At 34.3% G+C, this 20,353-nt stretch overlaps 2 protein-coding genes across 3 annotated transcripts in view; one reads left to right on the forward strand and one right to left on the reverse strand.

The window, feature by feature from the left end:
* Positions 1–482: 482 nt before the first annotated feature.
* Positions 483–7,564, reverse strand: LOC137933784 (CD9 antigen-like). Its single transcript, XM_068777838.1, has 4 exons — positions 7,499–7,564; positions 2,773–3,126; positions 2,362–2,514; positions 483–726 (listed from the first exon to the last, which is right to left on the reverse strand). The coding sequence occupies exons 1-4, from the start codon at positions 7,562–7,564 to the stop codon at positions 496–498; spliced, it is 804 nt and encodes a 267-aa protein (XP_068633939.1). The 3' UTR covers positions 483–495.
* LOC137933783 (condensin-2 complex subunit H2-like) overlaps positions 5,878–20,353 on the forward strand; it is a 30,774-nt gene continuing 16,298 nt past the window's right edge. The window contains exons 1-3 of one of the 2 annotated variants that reach the window (XM_068777837.1): positions 5,878–5,905; positions 9,422–9,548; positions 13,703–13,902. In XM_068777837.1, coding sequence (XP_068633938.1) covers positions 9,459–9,548; positions 13,703–13,902 — 290 coding nt within the window. In that variant the 5' untranslated portion in view covers positions 5,878–5,905; positions 9,422–9,458. Of the gene's footprint in view, positions 5,906–9,154; positions 9,238–9,421; positions 9,549–13,702; positions 13,903–20,353 lie in introns of those variants that run through there. The other variant, XM_068777836.1, reaches the window with a different exon arrangement.

The following is a 20,353-nucleotide window of genomic DNA, read 5'->3' on the forward strand; positions in this document are numbered from 1 at the left end:
AAATTATTATATATGTTTATAAAATTGTGTAAGTTGTAGGATGTTGGTATTCGCTTTGTGGTCGCAATACATTTTTAAACTTCTCTACAGTTAGAAATTTACAGGAAATCAATATCAGGTAAGTAGGGGGTCTACCCAACACGGAAAAACATGGAAAGGGGTCTACGACACAAAAAAGTTTGGGGAACTCTGAACTAGATGGACAGATGTCCTTGTGAAGGTCGTTTTAAGAGGCTAGATGAATGTCGCTTTCAAATGACCTATATACTACTACTATACATTGATACGATTCAGATGTTGTGATGAGGTGATTGTTCGAATTGGAAAAAACTTGATCACTGTATATCATCGGTAACCACAACGCAGCCCCGTGCCTTGGTCTCATCAGGTCCGAACCACAAAAGCAAAGCAGAAAACCGACACTGATGGCGTAACTAGTTCGTCACAAACTTACAAGTGACGGTTAGATGAGTAAATAGGGTCTGTTACTTACATTTATGCCTTGTAGCGTGTGTCGTGTTGCGGTCGTGCGGCCAGAGCGAGTGCGAGCAACAAAGCGAGCACATGCGCGGCGAGCAGCGCGGCCGCAGCTGCCAGCGGTGGACGAGCTACACGAGCTAGCTCGTCCAGCACGCGCGGCGAACAAGCTGCACCGTGAAGACCTGGCGAGCCACGCGAAGTCGCCGCAACTCGACGAGCCGTCTCACACTCGAACGGATCGTCCGTCTGTCCAATGGTAGCACAGCAATAAGGACTATATCTAATATATAAAATTCTCGTGTCACGGTGTTCGAACGAACTCCTCTGAAACGGCTTGACCGATTTTTACCAAATTTTATATGCGTATTTAGTAGGTCTGAGAATCGGCTACTATCTATTTTTCATACTGTACATTTCTACCCTAAGTGATAAGGGTTGTGCACCCTTAAAATTTTTTTTTAATTTTTTTGACGAAATTTTTTGTTTTTATTTTTTATGATACAACATACAAAAATACATACAACCCTAAATTTTCACCCCTCTACGATCAACCCTTATTTTTAAATTGAAAATTAAAAATATTTTTTTTGCAAAACAACGTTTGCGGGATCAGCTAGTGAATCTTATATAATTCACTCATTTTGCATTAATTATATAGGATCGCTGTCGTAAAGTTTCCAAAGACTACAACATCGTTCTCTGCGTCCCATAACACCACACTGAGATACCCAACCCGACTGCCAAGCGTGGCTATTATGGTATCCCCACTTACATACCTTTGGGAGGGACCTAAGCCTTGTAGTGGACGTGTATGGGCTAAAACGACTACGTTTTTTTAATGATGTACAAACTATAGGAGTATCAAGCTCAAAAGCAAACTTGCAACAAATAATGCTTGACTTTATGTGGTTTGCAAAGAAAAACAATAAATTGAACTCGCAATTGATAATACCGTTACTATTTAAAAAGAAATGTTCCAAGAAAACTTTAAAAATTGACCAAACGGATATATTGACTGATCTCCATAAAATATTATTATCGGGCCGCGAGTTTAACACTCCTGATTTAGACGCTGCATCTGGCGGTAGACAGACGGTTAACAATCACTTTTATATCAAGTTTTAACTACAGACTAAAAGGAAGAAAGAGAGAAACTGCGAACGATGAGGGAGAGAGAGGGGAAATTAGGAATTTTAAAAAATCATTGTAAAATATATACCTGTCTCAAAATAAGATAGGGGAATCAGATGCCCCCAATAACGAAGGTCATAAAAAATGTTAAATACTACAGCCTAAGTACCTGGTAAGAAAAGGACCAGTATTTAGCCATTCAGTTCAGTTTCATGTCACTATGTGTTTGGCAATAATCAGTGTAACATAACTCTTGAAGATGCCCCGTGGAGGGGTGACACACGAGTTAAGTGATTTAACGGTGGTAGTTGTGTAATTCGCATTGTTTGCGGCATGAGTATTTATCTGCGGGCTAGCGGGCGGTGCACTTTGTTGCACAACTACCACTGCATGTGCGGAAGTGGCGAAATATTGGTCCTTTTCTTACTTTGGATGGACTTCCGCAAAAGAACGCCTGATTCCATTAAATATTTAGGTACCTGGTATCACTACCGTGTCCAAACCAACTAGTTCATATTCTTAGTCGATTTATTTTGTTAGTATGTGCAATTATAACCAATAATTCATATTTAAAAACCTCTGCTGAGGATATTGAGTTGAAGTAATTGAAACAGTCTACGCCAAGAATATCCTGTTTGGAAACACGCAAGAGTTCGTAGCGAGAGAGAAAAGGAAAAGAGAGGAGGCTCCTGATCATTATCTACCTTAAAGTTCGTAACTGAGTGCAAAGCTATTAAAGTGTTGACTGACCGCGCAGCACGAGGTGGGGACCCAGTAGTGGTAGGCGGGCGCGCTGACGGATAAGTCGAGGGAGCCCTTGGGCGCCGTCTCCTCGGAATGCTCGCCGCCCGCCCAAGCGGAGTCCTGCCAATCGCGAACGCTGTCCGCCCCGCAGCACTGCAACTGCAATCAGACAATAGACTTGCTGGAACTCGTGACTTCGTTCTCCGCTTAAGACAACCCTTACACTGATGAATTGCAAATAAATATCTTGTACTTTTGTTTATATTTTCAATAAATGTAATTTTTGTAAAAAAAAACCTAATATTTTTGCAGCCTTAATAACTTAACAATACTTTCAAAAAAGTTTCAAAGTTGATAAATAGCTTGGTTTATCAAGGATATTGGCCACCCCTGGAATATATCAAGCTATGATCTTACCCCATGTTGAATGGCGTCAAGCATATGTGTATGAGAGTGAACGAGGCCGTAGTCATGCGCTATGGTATCTCGAAGCCGGTCTCGGAGCGCCTGTCGCAGCTGTGGAGCATGGGCGGCTCCCCACGCCGCAGCCGCTGTCTCTGCTGCACACGCCAACGCCAGCAGGGCCAACCCCGCGCGTAAAGCGCTCGGGCTTCCTACACCGCATACGCCGCGTAACGTTCCCGCTGCACCCAGAGCCAGAACTGCTCCCCATGCGGCCACACAGCCTAGCCCAGCCTTTCCAGCACTTCCCCCACCTACCCCCTCCCACAGCGCCCAACCCGCAAACGCACACGCGCCCACACCTACCACCTGAAACCATATATGACAATATTTATTTTTTATGCGTTCGAAACTCAATACCCCTCCACAAGGTTGCATTTTGGCCACGTTACATTAAGTCTTTCAGGCCTTTTCAGTATTTCACATATCCAAACGTCGTAATTTGTAAAATTGTTAAAGTTAACTATATAAATATAAACTTTTCTTCTTTAGTTCTACGCACTTTGTCCACTTTAAAAAGCTTTGTTCGCTCAATAAATTTAAAGCTACAACATTCTCATGTTAAAATACCGAAGAACTTGGCTGCTGGTTGATACATTTGTGGGATTCTTCCTAGGACCATTAGGTCTTGAATGTAATGGCATGATGAAGTCCAAAGTAAAAGTCTGTATATTAGCTCGGGGTCTTTTACAGCTTCGTCGGTACTGCGATCACGGATTGGAAAGCTCCGTGACTTTTTAAAAAAAAATTACTAATCACTCAGCAGTTTTACTCGTGTAGTGTGTAGTGTATTGTTGTGTATGGGTCTTAGGAAGGCAGTATGGACGATTTCAGATACTAGATGCTGCCGCCCAATATGGATCGTGCAGTGTGGTGTGTGATGTTTTGTTCAATTGTGAAGACCGGTAACGTGTGCTAAGTATCGCAGGTGGAATGGCTGTTGATGTAGATGGCGCTTGAAGTATGTGTGGAGCGTGAGCAGGGTGGCGCGTGTTTTGTGGGAACCCTATAATAGGAGTGACGAGGATGTCTTTGACACGCCTCTTGATCTTGGAGGTGCAAGAAGCGCTTGATGCGTTTTCTATGAATGGATTCTGGTGAATGGAGCCTGACTCAAAATAGGTCTCTGAATAAGCCTTTTGAACCGTTGAGGATTTGACGTCGCTGTAAAGATCGACACTACGCAGGAACAATTCCGCTCCTAAATTAAATCGAAGTGTCCGTTTGTAATATTAAAATAACAGATTTTTACTACATGCATATACAAATATTCCAAAATATTTTTTTTTAAATTTTTGTAACTGTCTGTTTATTTGTTCCGACTAATCTCTAAAATGGCTATAGCAATTTTGGCAGTATTTACACTGGCAACCGATATAATAAGGAGTAACTTAGGCTACTTCTATTTTCGAAAAATTTTTTAACCAAAAAAAATTAAATAATTTTTTAAAAATTGCACGCGGACAAACAGATAGTTTATAATATAAATAGTTAATTAAGCATTAATAATTCTAAACAGTGTTTTTTAAAGTAGATTTATGTTTGTAGGGTAGATAAAATTATTGATCTGAATTTCATTTTTTTTAAATTGCCATGTTGGGGTTGCCTGTGACGCAAAATACAATTACCACAGTATTATTCATTACTTTATATTTTTATGTCTTATTATTTATTTTTATGGCAATAAGTTAAAAATAAATAAATCAACCACAACATAAAAAAGTTTTCTAGTTCTACCAGCAGTAAATGACACTATCATGGCACACTGTTTCGGTTCAGATATTTTTTTATTTTTGGCATGGCTTAACAGAGCAATTACTTATTTAAGATAACTTAGTTAATATCATAACATAGCGTAACTTATTTCAGCTTTAAGATCAGCTTGGCTAGATTGAACTACCCCGCATGACGCTTGAACCACAGATTAAAATTGTAAAATATTAGTTCTTTAATTAGGCACAACGAGATTCTTAGGCATGTGCTTTCCGGTGCATTTTTATTTGAATTTCGATTTTTTTAATTACGAATTGGTCCGAAAATAAATTCATAAAATTAATCGCAAATCAATGAAACATTTGATGCTAAAAATAATTTATTTATTCCCTTAAAACGGGTGAATTAATAACGAAACTAAATTGTATTTTTTATTGTAAATTTTATTTTTTATTGACCCATTTATAAATAAGGCCAGTTATAATTCGAATTTCGAAATTAATTTATTGACGGTGATTTTAAAAAGTGCAGGCAGTCAGTATTTTTTTTATGTGGGTTTATTAAATCAAAGATCGCAACTATTTTCGTAATTTTTATGACACATCAGTGCGTATCTTTCGGATATGAAGATATATACAGGACTTAAAAAATATATACATTTTCATGATAAACTAACTAGAAAAAAGTGATAAATTGTGATATAAAAGTCTGTTCATACATCAAATATCATAATAATATGTTAAATACAACGTAAATCGTATAAAAAGTGTACAAAATGTTAATTTGTTTATGAAAATGGAAGCTTTGAAGTAAAGAAACAGAAGTTTTTGATATTTAGGCTAAATATTTAAAAAGCTATTATCAAAAAACTATTTCTATTTTTTTTAAATAAAAAAACCATTTGTAATGACAAAAAGAAGTTCTAAATATGTTTAGATATCATGTACTTGATTTTACATGGCCATCCTCCTCGCATTAATCCTCTTTGCTGAAGAAAATGGCAAGGATAATTAAAAGTAAAATCATAACTTTAAAAGAGTTAAAATAGATGAGCTTTTACATACATTTACCAAACCTTTTGTGAAAATAAATCCCCCAAAAGAGATATCTTTAAAGTGAAACACTTGTGAACAGTGCAGAAACAAAAAGAAAAACACTTTTATATTAATAAAATCAGGTTAATTATGTGTTGACTACATATGAATTAAATATAGGATAATAAACAAGAAAATCAACATTTTGATATGACATATAAACATTTAAGTAATTGTACAAGTTTTACAAGAAATAAGAAGCTTTAAAATGTGCAAACAACATGGAACTAAGCAAATAATCAATTTAATAAACCCAAAATTGCAAATATATGGGAAACATGGTGAGTATTATGAATTTCTTAACAATTTTCCTTAAAAATTTTGTTTAGAAATGTTAGAGTCTTATGAAATTGTTGATTATGATTCTATATGCTGACTGACATCTTTGAAGACAAATACTAGGCACTATATCTAATTAATTTATATTTTCTAAGAATTCCTATATAATTATAGTAATAAGTTTGGAGTCTGGATCTACACAGTGAGGTAGTGATTAGTGTATGATCTCCTTAAATACAATTCCAGTAGATAGCACAAAATGTTTTTCAGTTTTTACTAAGGATAAATCCTTGTAAAGTTGTACCCGGTGGCGGGAGGAATGATAGGTATAAAAATAAATATCTCTACAACCTGCTGAAGGATTTACGCTTTTAGAAAAGGACAAACATAGACAAATTGCTGAAACATGTTTCTAAAGCAGAGTTGGTACAACCATTTGGTTAGGTAGGCTAGTCTGGTCTGAGAAGATGAATGCAATGCATTGCAAGTCCTTGCTATGTGAAATGCCAGCCCCTTTCAAAGCAATGTACCTAACACCCTTAAAATGAATGTAGGAAATGCGAAGAAATTACTAAGACTGATTCTTTTGAATAATTAATTTTTGTCTATTTTTACCCTGTTTGCCAGCGTGAATAAAATAAGACAACTAATACAAATCACAAATCTGAATATCTACTATTATAAGTGAATTTTTAACCAATGCATTGTGCATTTGATTTTAACATTTTTATTGAAGCAGGCTAGAGTACCATTACAATAGAAATCTTGGCTTTATACCACATGACAGGTTTATTATTACTTAGAACTTTGTAACAAAAATTCAATGAAATTTCTATAAAATCCCAGAAACACATTGAACTAAAATATACATCATTGTTAATGAAGTATATTTAAGTTCAATTTATTAAATATTTTTAGTCCATATTACTTCAATATAAAACAGCAGTTTTATATGAATAAATGTAAAATAAAACAAAGAAAAACTACAGGCATATTAAAACATTAAATATAATTAAATTAATAAATACAGAAATAATAACTTGGCTATTTCTATATATTTTAACTGGTTATAGATATCTGACAAGTGCATTCTTGGTATCTCTAATACTTACGAAATGTTTAGAAAAATATACAGAAAGAGCAATGTATCCTACACAAAACATTCACCATGTGGTGTTGTTGGTCATACAGCTTCTCGGTAGGTAGACATGCATCCTAAGTGAATATTAACTGACTATTTAGGAGTCCGATTCATGGTAGATATTTAATTAAATGAAAATCGTATCTATTTACTTAATCTATATGAATTAAAAATATTTTTTTCTTTTATTCATTTCTTAAAGTTAAAACTTTCATTTGTTACATTCTGATTCATAACAAATAGTACTAAGGTACAATAGACTGATAAATAATATTTAATCTTCAATAAAACGATATTAGCTTATACGTAAACAATGTGGTTTAAGAGAGAGCTTTTATGACTGGCTCGCTTGTGCAAACTTTTCTTGCAAATTAAGCACATGTGTGTGCTTTTGTCACTACCTATCGATATACAGCTTATGTTATAATAGTTAATTTATAAGAAAAAACTTTACCAAGAAAATTATGTTGAACAATATCAGCAAACATTTCATCAAGGCATAGCATCGCGACATGCCCATTTTGATATATCACAGCGTTGTTATTCGGTTTAAATAAAATAACAAATATACAACTTTACAGTCGGCGAAAGTTATTAACATTTACTTGTTATCGTTTTGTTTTTTAACGCAATTTAATGTATATAAACAATATTTATGATAAAAACAGTTCACAGATCGGTCAATTGTTTTTCACGGAAAGCTTTTTTCAGATCTTTACTACTCTGTAAAACTCTGTTGTCTATTTCCAGTTTTGACAGTTAGGGTTTAACTTATCGATATTTCTTAACACATCGGTTTAAATGTTTAATTACATTTAACACAATACATTATAACAAAAAAAGTAAGGAATTGCGATTTTTTTAATAATTCCATCATGGTTATTAAGGATATCAAAATTTAGAGACTACGAAAAGAAATAAAAACGAAATCGAATGAAATTTTGTATTAAACTTATATGACCAAAAGTTAACTTTTAAAGGTAAAAATTTCTTGCTAATTTAATTTAAATTTATTCTAACTAAGCAATGTTAAAGTAAAGGGAAGCTACAACGGGCTACTTGCAGTCTCCGCAATTACAAATCTTTTATTATATTTTAATACTTGTTAGGTAGGTACTGGTATTTTTAGACTTTAATCAAAAGGGGCTAAATCTGCGTAGTATTTAGTTTCTTATAATAGTCTAACTATAACATCACGAAGCGCGTTTATAACTACATCACATGAAACAACATTACGTTCCAAGTCCTTCGGATACATTTAAAATAAAAAAATACATTGATTGAGTATCTTACTAGTATTATCATTATATCAAAGATTATAAACAACTTTTATGATCTATTTACAAACTTTTCTATTTAATTTATTAAATATACTATATAAATTCGCCATTATCTGATGCTTAGTTTGATCCTGAGTCTCTGAGATAAATAATAAAATTTTCAGTCGTTGATTCCATGTTAGTTGTTCGTGGCTTACATTTTTAGTCCTTTAATTGTAAGATTTATTTTTTATACCGTTAAGGGCACTTGAGCTCATAACTAATATATGAGAATGAGTACAATGTAGTACACTTATTAATAGTAAATTTTTATTATTACTGGCTGCATCTTATGGTTTATATTAGAAATGTGGTTGCGCAATAAGAATTAGTGATAAATATTCCTTAAACCAGTTTGAAAACTCTGTCTATAGAGCTAAATACAGCAACTAGTATCTTTTTTCATTCAAGACAAAGAAACAAAAAAATTACCTCTTTTCTCGACAGAATGAAACTGTCTGACTTTGGTCACTGTTGGAAATGGTTCTTTAAGTATTTATTACTAACAAAAAGATAGTTTTTACAATTTCTTGTACTAACTCTTGGCGGCGAATACTAAATATTTTATTTTATTATTGGCTTGTATGAAAAACAATGTAGATATAGGATAGACAATTTTTTTTCGATTTAAAATCACGGTTTCAATAATGCTTTAATAATAATTGATTTTGTTTTTAAATATCTGTTCAATTAATGATATGGCACAGATAACAATAAAATGAAAGCGAACATCGAACCCAAACGAAGCTTTGACAGCGAACATGGAATGTCTCCCATGAAAACAAAAATAAATGGCCACCGTTGTTGTTACGTTCTTCCTAATCATAAGATTTTATGTTTGTAAAATGGACGCCGACTCAATGTTGCGGCAGAGGTAATTGCCTAGAATTGTTATTAAAAGCTAGTGACATTCAAGAAAATGTGTATCTAATAGTTCCATTAAACAATTTACTAAATATTGGTGACAGAAAGTTTCGCGCCATTGATACAATTTGTTTGTGCATTAGCGACCGCTTGGAGTTTGAGTGATGTTACCAATGGGATCCAACTGTTTACAGAGAGGAGGACTCGTCTCAGCGAGAGAAACGGTGGAGTATGAACTCCCAGAGATTGGAGCAAATTGTGGCGGAGCTGATGAAACCCATCAGCGACGTCCGCCGTAGTTTCGACACAGATCTTAGTGCGGTATGCTTTTATTTCAAAACATAAGCTTTGAATGATTCTATAACACTGATACCGGTTTGCAAAAATATATAATAAACAAAGTATGCGTTTGTTATATACACCCATGCATAACATGTATCAATAGACGCTCAAACATAACCGCGTTTAGGGAGTCACACACGCATTCAACGCGCCGCGTTTTTATATTGATTAAAAATTATTTATTTGTACAAAAGACACATCCCTATAGGCAATTAAAACCAATATTTAAATATAAACAAATATCTTTAAGCAATAAAACTATAATATTTAATTATACAAATACCACTTTTAAAATAAATATATATTATTTACACAATGTAATATTAAAAAATAAGCTTGAAAAAATTTTACAATAAAAATAAAATAACAAATTTATCATAAATAAATTGTTATTAAGGTTAGATTATGCTGTAGGCATATACAGCATGTGCTTTTCTAACCATTACAATTTTGAAAGTAAAAAAACATCCAATTAGTAATAATAACAGTAATAAAGAGGGCTATGTACAGAAGAACCAAGGTCAACTCAAAAATTGCTTGTCAAAAGTGGCAGTGGGTAAGGCACATTGCCATTGGGGCTGAAAGTACATGAGTGGCAATCCTGTGTGGTGGGTTGACAATGTAAGCAGGATTGTGGGAAGATGCTGGATATGAGCTATGCAAGATCGGTAATAGTGATGATATTTGAGGGAAACCTATGCCTTGTAGTGGGTGTCTTTTGGCTGACATGATATTTATAGATTAGTTAAAAAATTAACAATTAATAAATGTCATTACTTTGTTGAAGATCTATAGCTGGCTTGTATTTTAAATTCAAATTGTTATAGATCAAAGATAGAAAAGATAGTATAGAATCTTATTTCTTATCATTTTATTAATTAGATGATAGAAAAAAGAATAGCTCAATATAAAAATTTAGGTTATTCAATTTATAAGAATAATTTTATTTATTACCTGAGTCTGAAGTCTGTTGATATTGAGAAAACAGATATGAAGGTCAAATCATTCAGTAACATTCAACTTTCATTATATAGCTGTCTATCTTCATCAATATCATATCTGCTGATGGACACTCACTACAAGGCACAGGTATCCTCCGAAGGTCACCACACTGATCTTGCACTGCCAACACCTTGACTATGGTGTCAGTCCATCATTGTTGTTGAATATAAAGCAATATTTATATTATAAGCATTTTATTATATTATTAGAAAGAAATCCATAATCTAAAAAATCTGATTTCATACATAATTCTTTTCTTGTCAAACTTTAAAATATATACACCTTAAAATTAAAGTTAGGTAATTGTTATTTGTTCAAAATGATTTGAGTTGAAAGGTTATCTCCACTTTTATATTATGTATAAAAATTCAAAATACATTTATTCAATAAATAAAATCTTATTTAATATTATTATATGTGGTAAACCACCACAGGCTCAAATGGATGCTGATCTACTGAAAAGACCCCATCAGAACTCAACAGTTGCTCTTTATTTTAATATCAACTAAGTATAAGTCAACAAATCAAGTTCCATCTATTACAATTAACTAAAAACTTGTGCGCTACAATAAAATTTATTTAAAAATATTAAAAATATTTGGATTTTGGATTTAAAAATAAAAAGGAAGGTCTAGGATATCTTATGGAACTCATTATACATGGATACATTCAGACCTATAACAGATTTTAGATTAACCTTGTATTTATCAAGTGTCTCTCAGTATTTTTATATAAGCATTGAAATTCTATTGCATAATACATTGTTAAATATATATTGAGAATCAGGACAGGAGAGGCAGAACACCAATTTCTTTTAAAATATCTCTCAGGGAATCTTTAGCTTTTAAATTATAAATGAACATAGCTCTTTTTTGCAAAATAAATATAATATTGATATCTGCAACCTTGTCCCATTATAAAATGCCTTAAGATAAAATACTTTGTAAATACCTAAAATAAAGGAGTATTAATTAGCAAATATAATTGAGTAGTGATAGTCCGGTGGAAGACAACTGAGACTTGCCATCATAGGTCATGGATTTTAATCCCGGGATACAGTGTTATTTAATTCACACTTTGTGCATTAATTTTAAAGGTGTGCCACCACTGACTCATAAGTTTCCAGAAGATGGACAGTAGGTTCTAAGCATACCATAATACCTAACTGAGATTGCCATCCTGTATGCTAAAGATGGTCATTATTTATGTCGCCAAATAGATAATTCTGGGGTAGGTTCTAAGCCTTGCAGTGTGTATCTGTAGGCTTGAAATGACCATATAGTACATGTGTAATTTATGTTTCTATTATATTTTATTATTTAGGTAATGGGTGTAGTATTTATTATGTATATATAATATATACAATCTAAAAGGGGGCGATTTTTATTACACAATTTACAGACATGTCTACTGACTATATCTTTATTACTCTAAGCTGGAGAATAAAATAGCAATAAGTCCATTATTACATGAAGTGTAAAAGGTATAAATAAATATATACAAATTATTTATTAAAAACTATATAACACTATTTAGGAATGTATGTCTTTGGAGATGATACACATGTTTTTCTTCATACTGCACAGATAATATAACAATTAAATGTTATAACATTAAAATAGGTTAGTATGCTCTGTGTAGATCTATCTATTGCCTATATCATTTTAGTTTCTTCCTATGTAGAATTCTTAGTGAAGTTTTTTGCTACTTTTCCATGACAATAACACCTTGCGAAGCAGATTAAAATAAATGTTGATCAATAAGAGTTGTTTTAAAACTTCCAGTGTTGAATAAATTAATTTTATCTTTAATGTAAACTTGTGTGAAGAATGTATTATGTTATATTGGCTCGCTTGTCATAAAAACACCTACACACTGCATGAGTCTACAACACAATGTTTCCTCTTCACTACCTGCTTTTTTACTTATAACAGAGATGACAGATGGAAATAGTCATAATAAAATCTGTACGCTACAATTATGTCATTCCTTCAGTACTGGCAAATAATATATAAGAAGCCTTAGAACATTTAAAATCTAATATCATCTTGTACAGTTAGTATAGATAGCAAATATAATTTCTTTTTAATTACACTCAAATTAATATTTTGCTGAAATAGTTACTGTCAAAAAGTCTGCATTGGTGGGTCCACTGAAGAGGCCAATACCAAGCATGGAGACATGTAAGTTTCAATTTTTTGTTACATAAAATGTCTGACACACTTAACGTAGTAACAAACATGATTGCACAGATAATAAATAAAAAATTATTGCAATTAATACATTATAGATTGTGTAGATTGATATTACATTGCATTTCACTAAAATTTTGTTTTGACCTTTACAATTCTTATTAAACTTTAAAAATATTATCAGAATAAGAGAATAATTAGTTTTAAAACCTAAACTTATGGCTTTTGTACTTAGCAAGTTGAAGAGGCAGTAAGTGGTCTAAATAACACATAGAATAGATACATGAGCTTTAAGTTTTTGGAGCGTAGACCACAGATCAAACAAGCATGCGCAGCGGTAAAAATCCACTGAGGTGGCCAGACAACCTTATTTAAGGTTGTTGGAAGATGATCGATGTAAACCGCTTCCAACTATTTATATTAGAAGTTTATGTCCAGCATTGGATGTCGAACAGCTGAAATAATGATAATGTACGAAGATATAAAATGTTATAATTTGTTTATAATAAATAATTATATAGATGATATATATACACGTACTAGATGTAAATAGCTTTAGACCAATAATTGTGGAAATCTTTGAGGAAGGCATATATCTTACAGTGAGGTTCTATCAGCTGACATGGTGATGGCATGATAACAGGATTCTTTGCTGTACATGGCTCAATAGTCTATTATGCCGAGACCTATGTCCAACAGAGGATGTCTTATGACTATAGACATTTTTATTAATATCATATGTAGGTGATATTATTTTTAATCCTCGACTTTATGTAGGTCTTTTCATGGAATTTTGTATTATCTCAATGTTGATTAGATGTTATTTAACAATGATTTTTTTTTAATATATATATAATATGGGAAATTAGATGTTGAGAATTGGTGTGTTGTAGAAGGTAAATATTAGCTTGTAGTGTTGCAACGAATGCTTGTCATCAGCTTCTAGAAGAGTACCTGACGGAGGCTGGACTCCGCGTTCTGGACGAGGGCGATGGCGACGGCCCGATGGGTGACGTGATACCCAATTTTGCGGAGCTGGCGTTGCTTCTGCAGCACTCTGCATGCGTTTACGGGAGGAAGGTGGACTTCCTCTACCAGCACGTGCTGAATGTCAGCGACTCCCTTCACAATGCTACCACGTGAGTTCACCATGTTTGAATTTTTCCTATATTGATGAATTTTGACCACAATGTCTGTCTGTATGTATGTATGTGTAATTTGTATTTAAATTTTAAGTGTGTGTGTATTTATTATTATAATTTATAATATATTAAGTATATTATTCGTCATGTATATGTGTGTATATCTGTCTCATTTACACACCTGCCTACTTGTTATCTCTGCGTCACTCTAAGTTGACTGTCGGTTGAAGTTGATACTGTTAGCCCGGGGGGCTTTTACAGCTTCATCAGAACTGAGTTGACGAAGCGGAAGGGTCTGTGAACTTAAAAATGAAACAGAAGCTGGACAGACGCGTTCCAGTTGTACGATAACGTTCGTACGTGGTAAACCGCTCTACCCGAGTAGAGCTGTGTAGTGTTGATGTTGTGTATGCGGCTTGGGACGGCAGCGTGGACCACAGGCGAGCTAAGGATGGATCCGGATCTAACCTCGGTTCTCCCACGCTGTTTGCGGTTAGGGAGGGGGCGGCCGCGCCCTAAGAGCGGGTCTTTTGATGCTTTATTAAGTCAGCCATTACATCAATTGTAAAAAGAACAAATTTACAAATATATATATATGTATATATATGTATTTATATGTATATTTGTAAATTTATGTATCTTATCTCAAATGTGATGTAATGCTAATTTGAATATAAATAACATTTTGTAATAATACCTTATATAACAAAAGCGTTATCAATATTCACTAAATACGTTTTCGTATTTAGACCTAGGTATATACAGGGTGGGCCAGAAAGGCGTGCGAATTTTGAAATTCGCTACACAGTATTTTGAATTTTGAAAATTGAGCATTGGTTAAATAATGGCGCAACGTCACATATATAAAATGAGTTTTTTAAGTTGTAAAAGGTGAAGTAGAAAACTGATATCGTTTTGAGGAGACATACCATGGTCGCCCAGGAGCTCAGACCTCATGACTGTATTTTTTCAGTGAAGGTTAGTTAAGAGTCGAGATAAAATCAATAAATCGTCGATTGATCAGCTGAAAAAAAAAGTCCGCTATCCGACAACTGTTGTGCCCACCAGATTTTAAGACTGCGGTATAGCTTCGAGGAAGAAATGACATTAGAAAATTCCCTCGTGTTTTCTATATTATTAACAGAAGCTACCAATTTTACAAAATTACCAAAATACCGCAATGTCTGAAAAGGAGTCTTTGATCAGTATGTGTTGCCGGTGATGACGTGTGGATCTGAGACGTGGTCGTTTACTTTGTGCCTTATACGAGACAGTCACCCAGAGAGCAATTAAGAGGGCTATGTTCAGTGCTTCGTCAAGAGATGGAGTCAGAAATGAGACCCAAAGAACAACCAAAGTCACCGGCTACAAGAATTACTTGTATGTAGTGACAGTGGGCAAGACATATCATCGACGCGGTGTCCCACTAGGTGGACTTAAGATTTAGTCAAGGTCAAGGAACTTGCGGTGAGATCGGCTGATATGATGAATATAAATTTACTTTTTTGAACTTTGCAATATTTTTTAAATCCACTGAACTTATTACACCGCGATGTATACATGCAAAGAACTTAAGTATTAACATATTTGTTTCATTAAATGTATATAATTTTACACTAGATATTTTTGCAATATAATACTTCTTCATTGCACCCTATAGACGCCCTGTTCAAGGTTTAAGCCTCCCCCAAAGATTTGAGGGGAAATACCATAATCGCCACGCTTGGCAGGCGGGTTGGCGATCGCAATGTGTTAGTATAGTACACAGAAAACACTGCTGCCCATCCTCAGGAAATTTATTTCTAAGCAGCGGCAATCCTATATAATTAATACACAAATTGTGAATTTGCATTACATTGTGTCCCGGAATAGAACCCGCTACCTACTTACGCAAGCCTAAAACTTTTTAATTGCTTCACTAATCAAAGACAAGGAAGCAAGACCAACGTTCCCAACAACGTGCAGAACGATTGCGGAAAACGTGATGAAGAAACACGAGTTGAGTTAAAATTAGAAAATTGTAAACAGAATTGTTAAAATAAACAAGTAAATACATGAGTAAATGAAATATTATGTGTACAAATGTATACCTAAAATAGATAAAAAATGTGATATAGAATCAAAATAAAGTATTTGTAATAATTAGGGTATGAGTAGAAAGAATGGTATCGGATAAAAGTAAAAATGGATATGAAAGGAAAAGAAAGAAGAATTGCAGAAAGAAAGAAAATAAAGGAATAAAAGATCATAGGAGAAAAATAAAAATACACCTATCCCCCGATTTACACGATAGATACGTTCCTGAGAGAAACGTGTAAATCGAAAATTAAAAATTTTCAAATCAAAACCGTGTAAATAGAAAAGCTTGCAGAAAATGCATAATTTTGCTATTTAACAATTGTGATTTTTTTCAATATTTTTAGGTGTGCACAGAAAATAAAAATAAAAAGATCAAATATTTAATATATTACGAAAATACTGTTTTTTTATTTAATTACAATACACTAAACAGAAGAACAAAAAATAAAACCAAAGGTGTTTTATTATACTTTATCGCTGTCAGAAATTACCCTCATTCATTTTTTCGCAATCGAAGGTTCGAATTCACTTTCATCACTCGAAGTTATTTGTGGCGATTCGATGTTTGAAGCAGAAATATTTATATTATGAGAAATGGTAATAAAATCGGTTATTGAAATAAAAAAAAAAACTTATTTTGAAAACCGTGTAAAAGCGAAAACGTGTAAAACAAGTACCGTGTAAATCGGGGAATAGGTGAAAATACTATTAAATAAAAACAAAGTCCCTGATTCACAATAGACAGGGATACGAGGGGTACCCATAGAAGGGGACATATATTTAAAAATAATACTTACTCTATGATTGTATAACATTGACTGATATTACGTAAAGTTTGACCTTCGCAGCTCTATTTATTTCGCGTGTTGAAATTGACAATACATTGTCTAGGAAGTTTGAAGGCAAGGTCGAATTTTGCGCGTTCACTTGTTTTTAATTTGATTTTTTTTACAAACTGACTTGATACAATGTGGGGCAATCAGATCTTCTAGAGTCGTATGCCATGTTGAGCGTCCTTGTTCTGTATCTAAATATTTTTCTACCAAATATCTCCTATGCTCATTAAAGCAATCAAAAAAATTTTTTATGAAAAGATTTTAAGTAACATAATGTTAGCTGTGGTCATGCGGGGCATCAGAGGTCCCTTTATAGGGACCACAGATCCTAGTCTCTTCATAGAACATCCGCAGAAACTATCTAAGAGCCGACCCACCCTCGGGGACCACCGAACGTTCCTGGAGTATTTCAGGGAAGTCATAGGAGTGTATAAAGAGAAACAAACATGTTGGATAAACAAATCAAAACTATAAAGAAAGGGATTGTGATAGACTTTTTGTATCTATATAGAACTATATAGTCAGGAAAATAAAATAGCATAAATATATAAAAAATGTTCAATAAGAAGTAATTTTTATTTTATATTACCACAAGTACCACGAAATAACCATGGTGTTTACAAAACAGCAAGTTTATTTACGTATGACCATGACACTGAATTTACAGTGTTGGTTATTTTTAAAAAGAATCAAATCTTGTGAAACGAAGTACATCGAATGCCGACTTGGTTGATTTCAACCGTTTCGCATAGTAAAAATGTATTCCGAGTTATCTTTCTGATTTTGTTACATTATTATGTGGTGCGCCATATATTTAGACTCGAGAAGCGTTCACTTACGACTTGAATAACACAGCCTTGAAGTATATGTAGTGCTTCTGAAATCGCAGTACCGCGCTTTAGGAAACCGCGGAGAGATTTGAGCCGAGAAAAGGACATGAGCCACCACCTCGATGTTGATGGTGGACTGATGGAATGAGACACATGTAACCGGGGGGGGGGGGGGATTGTTACATCTCAAAAAGGGATGCCAAATAGTAAAATAACAAAAATATAAATAAATATAAAGAGGCTGTTATAATTAATGTAAGTACTTGTGATCTATAAATGTAGATGAAGGAAGGTGCTGCAAGAAGGAAGATCTGCAAGCGTGCAATGACAGATAATGTGAAGCGTAAAAAGAATGAATGAAGAACGAAAGAGAATGTAGAATAAAAATTTAAAATCTCCTTTTACCAGAATGTAACGTCCCTGTCCCACACAAGACATAGAGAACGGAGGTGTGTAAAAATGGAAGTCATTAAACGAAAAAAAAAACACCCTCCTGTGCTCTCGCAGCGCGAATACCTAAAGCACGGCGCAGCGAACAAGAAAGATCTAAAATATCTAATAGATTCAGGCGTTACTTTGCGAGTCCATCCTAAGTAAGAAAGGGACAAATATATAGCTACTATGCGGCAGGTGCATATTTATCAGCGGACTGGCAGGCGGTGCACTTCATTGCACGATTACTGCTGCATGGCGGAAGTAGCTATGTATTAGTTCCTTTCTTACTTAAGAAAGATCTACTCAAATTAGTTGTGAAAAGACATATTACCCACTGCAAGGCATATGGCCCCACCCAAAGATATCTATGGGGGGGTATGTTATAATCACAACGCTTGGAAGGTAGATTGGTGATCGCAGTGTGGTATTATGGTACGCAGAGGACGTTGCTACTCTTACTTTAGAAATTTATGTGTGAGCAGCGGCAATTCTATGTGATTAATGTACAAAGTGTGAATTATATGATTGTAAGAAAAGGACCTATATTTAGCCACTTCCGCACATGCAGTGGTAGAGTCTCTGACTCTGTGTTTGGCACTAATCGGTGTAACATAACTCCTGAAGATGCCCCGTGGAGGGGTGAAACACGTGTTGAGTGATTTGACGGTGGCAGTTGTGTAGTTCGCATTGTTTGCCTCATACGCATTTATCAGCGGGCTGGCGGTCGGTGCACTTTATTGCACGACTACCACTGCATGTGCGGATGTGGCTAAATATTGGTCCTTTTCTTACTTAGGATGGACTTCCGCAAGGTAACGCCTGATTCCATTAAAAATCGAAGAGAATCGAACCCGAGATCTACAATCGCGAGTCTCAGACCTCAAGAAACCTTATTTTTTAATGATTAATAAAACGGAGCAGGAATAGTATACATTATATTTGAAGGTCATGTTGTTATCAAACCACGCCGAATTGAAAGTTTAAATTTGTTCAGCTCAGCGAACCCGTTTGCGGGCTAGGCAAACACCACGCGACTGTTTATTCTACGTTAGATAAGCGTTTAAAAAATTCACCAATCTCCTTAATTACCCGTATTATGCTGTATAGAAACAGTTGCTATGCGATTTTTTTTTGCAATAACATCGAGCTTCGACTCGACACCGAATGCCGGCCGATGAAAAGAATTGAGGAGGCGATGATCGTCTCAGACAGACAAGAAAGGAAGATAACCCTTCCTCTGATTCTGCAGGAAGGTAATTAAAGTGGCTATAAATAGAAATAAGCAAGCAAGATTATGTGAAAATAAAATGTAATCATAATTAAATAGTAGAAAACAAATTAAGATGTAAAAGATAAACACATATGTATAAGTAAGAAAAGGACCAATATTTAGCCACTTCCGCACATGCAGTGGTAGTCGTGTAACAAAGTGCACCGCCCGCCAGCCCGCTGATAAATGCGTATGCGGCAAACAATGCGAACCACACAACTGCCACCGTCAAATCACTAAACACGTGTTTCACCCCTCCACGGGGCATCTTCTGGAGTTATGTTACACCGATTAGTGCCAAACACAGAGTGCACTTTGAAGTCCATTAAATACATATGTATAAGTTAAAAAATTAAAATAGAATAATATATTGTAAATAGGTAGACCTAACTGCAGTGATTGAGAATGGATAAATGGAATACAATAGAAGAGGAATATAGAAAAGAACGAAGAATGAAAGAATAGAAAGACAGATCATGTGATGTATGAAAGAAGAGAATGGAAATATAAACAAGGAAGTAAAAAATAAAGAAAAATAAAATTAATGTACTATAAATAGGGGTGGAATGAGAGATCCCCAATAGCGGAGGTCACAAATAAATATTCTTGAGCAGGTGTCATCATTGTACATCGAACAACAGACACTGGCTGTATAACAGTGTCCATCGTGCGGTGGAAGCGATATCAAGTCACAAAAATTTTAGAGCAGCGACAGAAAGGAGGTCGATAAGATAAGAAATGTGTACATCTGTACGATGACGATAAAGTCCAGTGGTAGAGATCTGACACTTGCGATCATAAGTCGCAGTTTCGATTCCTAAGATACAACCTTTTATAATTCACACACAGTTACATATGTATATATGTTACATAAATCCGAAATATAATCGAAAAGCACGATAATACCAATGCGGATCGCGTCTTCGAGAAACGTGCGTAAAGGAGTGACGTCACTGACGTTTAGTTTTGCGTTCGGAAACTCTTCTTCTTCTTCCTTC

The sequence above is a fragment of the Battus philenor genome, unplaced genomic scaffold, assembly GCF_028537555.1.
Source record: "Battus philenor isolate CCGP_79_NKW_IND1 unplaced genomic scaffold, ilBatPhil1.0.hap1 SCAF_14, whole genome shotgun sequence".
NCBI lineage: Eukaryota > Metazoa > Arthropoda > Insecta > Lepidoptera > Papilionidae > Battus > Battus philenor.